This window comes from Caenorhabditis briggsae, assembly GCF_000004555.2.
Source record: "Caenorhabditis briggsae AF16 supercontig from assembly CB4, cb25.NA_280, whole genome shotgun sequence".
Classification (NCBI taxonomy): Eukaryota; Metazoa; Nematoda; class Chromadorea; order Rhabditida; family Rhabditidae; genus Caenorhabditis; species Caenorhabditis briggsae.
The window spans coordinates 1-6,154 of record NW_025543449.1 but is presented as its reverse complement, the minus strand read 5'-3'; the positions used below and the strand labels follow the sequence as shown (position 1 = coordinate 6,154).

Below are 6,154 nucleotides of genomic sequence, written 5' to 3'. Positions count from 1 at the left end.
GCTATGACATCGATTCTAATTCGAGCTCGGTACCCGTCATTTTCGGTACGCGAGAGCAGACTAAAAAAACGTGGAATCAAACTGGGTGACTTCTTGTCCGCTTCTGTTCCCATGGGAAAACCAGTTGAGAATTTCGACAAAGTGAACTACAAGTTCACAGTGAATGTGGATGGGAATACGGCAACGATTGAAGACCAAGAAGCTGATTTAGAGAAAAACGAGGATGAAGTTTTGGTTTCCCGAGTGAAAGCTTTCGGATCTGTCAGATCGATAAAACAGAATATTCCAGTTGGGAAATATCGAATCAACATCAGGGCGTAAGTTCAGTGATTACAAATGAACATATGGTTTGAAGAATCAAAAATGTTTCCAGAACCAAACCAAGCGAAGAATACATATTCTCTTTCCTCTACGCTCCAAGAGAATATGTTTTTCTGTTTCATCACTTTGAAAGAGGGTTTTGATCTTACAAGTTCATTATACATAGGTTTTACGTTCAATTAATAAGGTTTTTACGTTCAATTAATAAGGTCGTATGATGGTGTTAGTACATGACAGCGCTATGCTTTGAGTTCAGCTCAAACTACTAGTAAAAACAAGGGGTTTGAGAGTCGATAGAAATGGAACATGATAAAAGTATGAAGCGATATCGATAAATTAGTATAAACACAAAACACTAGTTAATCAACAATAAACTAAAATGATAATTATTACTCGAAATCTTCGTCGTCCTCCTCGACTCCAATTCCGTTCTCTTGGGGATGCAGGCATCCTTGGGCTCTCGGCACATCCTTGATGTATCGTTGTAGACCTGCCAGCGATCTCCATCTCCCTCTTGCTTGAATCTCCTCCATTGAATATCCTGTCGCCCTCATGTGATTCGCTCCTCCTCTCCGGAAAGCGTGATGGGTGGCTCCAGATTTTCCAATTGCCGCCAGCATCTTAGTGGCTAGTGCAGAGATCGACGATTTCGTCAGTTTCTTTGAACCATCAAGATTCGAGAAAACGTACGGACACTTTCCTCTTGAGTGAATCCTCCATCTACACATGAGAATATCCGCGTCACTTCCTGGATCATAGTTGAAGAACGATGATCGTCCTAGTCTCCACTGGTCATTCTTGGCCTTCTCCACGTGTACCTCAATCATCCCATCTTTTTGCGTCACTCCTTCCCACTTGATCTCGGCGGCTTCCGAAGCTCTCAGCATGACGTGAAAGGAAAAGATTGCAGCTTGATATGCAGCCGATATTTTCGACAGAGCGCTGCTTCCAATTCCTTTCGCTCGATCGACCAAATACAACAAAAAGGAAGACTCATTCAACGGAAGTCTCTTCTCAATTATCCAATCCTTCCTCCTCTTGTTCTCTGCTTTATAAGCCAGAGCAGTCGACGAGGCCTTAGATTCCAGTGGAGCCGCTTTGAGCTTGTCCAGGTGCGTCTGGAATTCTTTCCCTGCTTGTCTCTCGATCTCTTCGATGTAATCCTTTTTGGGGCCTTCTGAAAATTAGTTTATAAACTCTTTTGCCCTTCTTTATTCCTCTTCCCCGGGCGGGCGGGCTGGGACCCTCGTTAAAATTGCGTAGAATGGTTTGAAAACTCCGTTTTCACGCCCGGCGGTCGTGATCGTTGCGAGACCACAAGCCGCCGAAAGTCTATGCGCCTTTAACTCTCGCGCGCCTCTTTCTCCGTTCTTCAACGAAAAACATAATATTCTCTTTCCTCTACGCTCCAAGAGAATATGTTTTTTTGTTTCATCACTTTGAAAGAGGGTTTTGATCTTACAAGTTCATTATACATAGGTTTTACGTTCAATTAATAAGGTAGAAACAAGTGCAAAGCCTGGGGCCTATTGAGTGAAATCTAAAAATGCTAGAATAAAATCGGACCTACAAAATTTTGAGTTAGTAGCCTCGCAATGCCTAGATCCCTCCCCGGGAATGAAAATACAATCGTTTTTCTCGTAGATAATATAGTCTTTTACTTCCCTTATGAACCTCCCTGAATAATCTACAAGCGCCTGATAAGAAATATGACTTTTCCACAACGGGGCAACTAGCACGCCTCTCAATCTCCTTCTCCTCATAATTTTTATTAACTGAGGTATCAAAACTGGTGGAGGTACTAACCAAGGAAGTCCCATTCGCTCTGCTCTCTCGACGTGCTCGAAGACGTTGACTCCGCTCGTTCCAAACTCGGGATATCTAGAAAAATACAATTCCGTCTTCTTATTATTCGCATCTGCGAACCAGTCCACTTTTATCTCGCCCCACATTCTCTGCGCTTGACTAAACACTCGCTCAGCTATTCCCCAGTCATCAAAATCAAAGTTTCCACTCGCTTCGTCCGCTTCTACATTTTCCTTTCTAGGAATCCACAAAAACGAGCTCTCACCGACGTTCTCCAAGTTATGCCACACTCTCTCAGCTAAAGAATGCAGCTCTGGCTTCATGGAGCCTCTTCTCAACACGCTCACGGCTGCCTGACTATCGACTAACACCTGAACTCTCCCTTTCAGGTTTGAACTTATTCTCGCCGAAGCCACTTCGACCGCGGTCAACTCTCTCCAAGCGCTCGACTGTTTTTCAAAGTTTCCATCGCCGATTTCTGTCATTTTCCACAAAATATCCTGCCTCTCATTCTTTAACAAGCCTCCAATACCACGCGCAGAGGCATCGGTATACAGGAATAAGTCGGGCTTTGACTCAACTTCTAATAAATTTCTTCTCAAAAGTTCTGCGCCTCTCGCTCTCCAGAACTCAATCTCTTTTTCCTCACCTGGAGACTTGTTCTTCCTTGCCATCTTCGACTCACTCTTCTTCTTCTGGTTTTCGCCGACCACCTGCATCATCCATCTTGCCTTCGCCACACCAATGTCACCTGTGACAAGCTCAAATGATGCCTGGCATCCCAAAAACTTCATACGGTCCAGAACCGTTGGAGCCAGGCTCCTCCTCAACTCATCAGAGCAGACCACCACGTGGCCATTCTCTTCTCGGTTCCACGAACCTCTTTCGCGACCAGGTCGCATTCATAACCAAGCCACGTAAACTTAGCGTCTGGCACCCAGAACGACTTTTCTTCTGCCACACACACACCAGCATTATGCAGATCTTCTCTCACCTTTCTCACTGCTCTCGCGACTTCTCTCTCCGTCTCACCCACAACTAATCCATCATCAAGATATAAAAAGATTTTTATACCCTCCGCACGCCATTTTTGAACTAAGACTTTAAAAATTTTTGTGAAAAGCCAAGGGGCAATTGACAAACCAAAAGGTAAACCCTTAAACAAAAAATATGGGGCGGCGGGAGGGTTCGACAGCGAAAAACCGAGAAGATCTCTTGAATCGCGATGAATTTTTATATGATGATAGCCTGATTTGAAATCGAAAGTGGCCGCAAATTTCGCAATTTTCTAGAAAAGGCCAGGCTGTCTTCAAATTCTCTAGTTTAAATCGAGGAGGAACCAGGCTCTCATTAAGCTCTCTCAAATCCAAAATCATCCGCTTTTTCTTACCTTGTTCCACAACGTGGAGCGGGGACACACATCTCGGCTCTTCTTCAACTCTGACGACGACACCTTCTCCCTCCAACCGCTTAATTTCTACAATCAAGAACTCTTCATGTCGTTTTACCGACGGCCTGAGGCCTTGTGGTTCTGGTAAAATTGTCTCTGAATTCAGCTGGATTTTATAGCCATCCTCAATTACACTCAACACCCATTCTACATTACAAATGCTTTCCCAAAATTCAATGGCTTTGGGAAGTCTCTCCGGAAAACACTTACCTTCGTTGTTCACAATCATTGGCATAGTGCCCATATCCTTGGCATTTGTAGCAGCGGATGCTTCTCTTGCCGTCTCTGCCTCCATAACCTTGGCCTCCATTTTGCCGAGTATTTCCCTGGCCTCGGAAAACACCCTCTGATCGAAACCACTGTTGTCTGCTTGGCAATGGATCTTGTCTTCTTCTTTTTACGTCTCCATGTTAACCTCCACTTTTATTTCCAGCTATTCCAGTAAGGTTAGACAGGAGCAGAATCGACGTCATATCGGCTTGAGTCGAAGATCCTTCCGAATCTCCTCCAGAAATCGCCTTCAGCGCGTCCAACTTCTCTTTCGTTTGTAGCAAATTCGGATCCGAGTCCAGCAACAACAATTCTCCGTTTCGAGACTTGATTAACTCCAGAACCTCTTTCACTCCATTCTCCAGATCATCGGCTGCCATCGCTTTACTCAAAACATTCTTTATTTTGAAATTAAAATCGATGTTCTTCTGGATCCCTTTTAACGAAACTTTTGGCGGCTTCTCCTCTTCCACTTCTTTCTCTTTCTTCCTCTGATCCACTCCTACACTGATTAGTTCCGCTACCTTGACAAGAATTTCTTCTCCAAACTCCTTCAACGCTGCTTTATTGATAGCATCAGCCATTTTTCTTCAAGATTTCGCCTAAACAATATATTAGTGAAAATTGACGGATAAAGAACCTTATTATCTCCCTATTACCGTTTTCGACACAATTAAACAAACAGAAAAAAAAATAAAAAACTCTCAAAAAACACGAAAAACAGGCTACGACCTCGTTAAAATTGCGTAGAATGGTTTGAAAACTCCGTTTTCACGCCCGGCGGTCGTGATCGTTGCGAGACCACAAGCCGCCGAAAGTCTATGCGCCTTTAACTCTCGCGCGCCTCTTTCTCCGTTCTTCAACGAAAAACATAATATTTTTTTTTTCTTTCAATATAGAATTCTCCAAAAAATTACAGTTTCAACTTTTTTAAAAATCAAAATTTCTGATGTTGTTTTCATAAGTTTGTTTTCCTCCAAATTATTCATTTAAAAATGAAGCAATAAAATTCGAATTTCGAACTACAAATAATTTTATTACAATTTTCGAAAAAAAAGATAAAAAAATCACTGTTTCAAAATTTCTAAAACGAAATTGTTCAATTTTTTGTTTTTATTGGAGCGAATTCATAGTTCTCTTTTTTCCATTTTTGATATATTCTAACAATTTTTAAGAGTTTTTGTTTCAGTTTGTCCCATTCTTAAAATTTTTGTGGAAGTTTTCGAAATCTCAGAAATCAGAAGTTACTGTTTCAGAAATAAAATTTGAAATTTCAGAACGCTTCTATTTTTTGTTCGGAGAGTTCTATAATCTTGGAAAAACGGACCCACAGCTGAGAAAAACATTTGAAAACTTCGAAAGCGGATCTCATTTTTCAAAGTGTACAGTTATTGTTTATCCCATCAAAAAAAAAATAGACGTTGAGCCTAGTAAAATGGAGGTCTCTAATTCATCTCATTTCAGATTTCACAACAATCAGCTGAATAATTTCAGTCTTCTTTTTTTCTGAAATCCAAAAATCAGTGACGAAAGTGTTTTCCCTCCTAGTCCTCTTGAGATTCCATTATCACACTCCTTATCAATAAACGTCAAAATAACAAAGGCCTGAAGCCAAAACATGTTAATGCTCTCGTCATTGTAATTTCCGGTCAACTTTGAACTTCTTTTTGTTTTGAACGTTAAACATTCCTCCTGTTATTGCCTGTCAATTTGGTTGCACTTCTTGGTTAGACGGCAAAACAGTGAACTAGACCACCTTATCTCCGTTGAGTCTAAACTTTTGGTATTTTGATGATTTTTTTACACTATGTTAGACGCCAAAACATTTCAGACATACATCATTAAACCAAACAGCGTTATCTCTTTCAAGGCCAAATTGTTAAGTTGTTATGCGTTAAACCTTTATGATGGTATTTTGTTTTTTTACTGATAAGATCCCAAAATGCTCACTATAAAAGGAAACATGAGAGCATAAGAAATCATCCCAAATTGCATCCTGAAAAATGAAGCTTATTATCTGTATTCTTGTCATCTTCGGATGTGCCAGTGCTCAGTTGAAAAACATTACTGCAGAAGCCATCTTGAAATATCACAATGACTTCAGATCCTCTATTGCTAAAGGAACCTATAGTACTATTAAAGGACTCCTACCAGCAGCATCCAACATGCGTAAAATGGTTAGTAGAGAGTTTGAAGCTAACTAGCTTTTGAGCTAACTAGCTTTTGAGCTAGCTAAGCTTTTGAGCTAGCTAGGTTTTTGAGCTAGCCAAGCTTTTGAGCTAGCTAGGTTTTTGAGCTAGCCAAGCT

At 41.2% G+C, this 6,154-nt stretch overlaps 3 protein-coding genes across 3 annotated transcripts; 2 read left to right on the top strand and 1 right to left on the bottom strand.

The window, feature by feature from the left end:
* Positions 1–3: 3 nt before the first annotated feature.
* On the top strand, positions 4–464 carry CBG24944 (the record flags this gene model as incomplete). Its single annotated transcript, XM_002648562.1, has 2 exons — positions 4–317; positions 374–464. The coding sequence occupies 2 exons, from the start codon at positions 4–6 to the stop codon at positions 462–464; spliced, it is 405 nt and encodes a 134-aa protein (XP_002648608.1).
* Positions 465–710: 246 nt separating this feature from the next.
* CBG24943 lies at positions 711–4,431 on the bottom strand (the record flags this gene model as incomplete). The annotated part of the gene is made up of 6 exons (XM_002648561.1): positions 711–1,498; positions 2,128–2,202; positions 2,393–2,878; positions 3,518–3,673; positions 3,788–3,943; positions 3,993–4,431. The coding sequence occupies 6 exons, from the start codon at positions 4,429–4,431 to the stop codon at positions 711–713; spliced, it is 2,100 nt and encodes a 699-aa protein (XP_002648607.1).
* Positions 4,432–5,850: 1,419 nt separating this feature from the next.
* CBG24942 lies at positions 5,851–6,024 on the top strand (the record flags this gene model as incomplete). Its single annotated transcript, XM_002648560.1, has 1 exon — positions 5,851–6,024. A coding segment is annotated over one exon (174 nt), but the record flags the coding sequence as incomplete, so codon positions are not given.
* Positions 6,025–6,154: the final 130 nt, after the last annotated feature.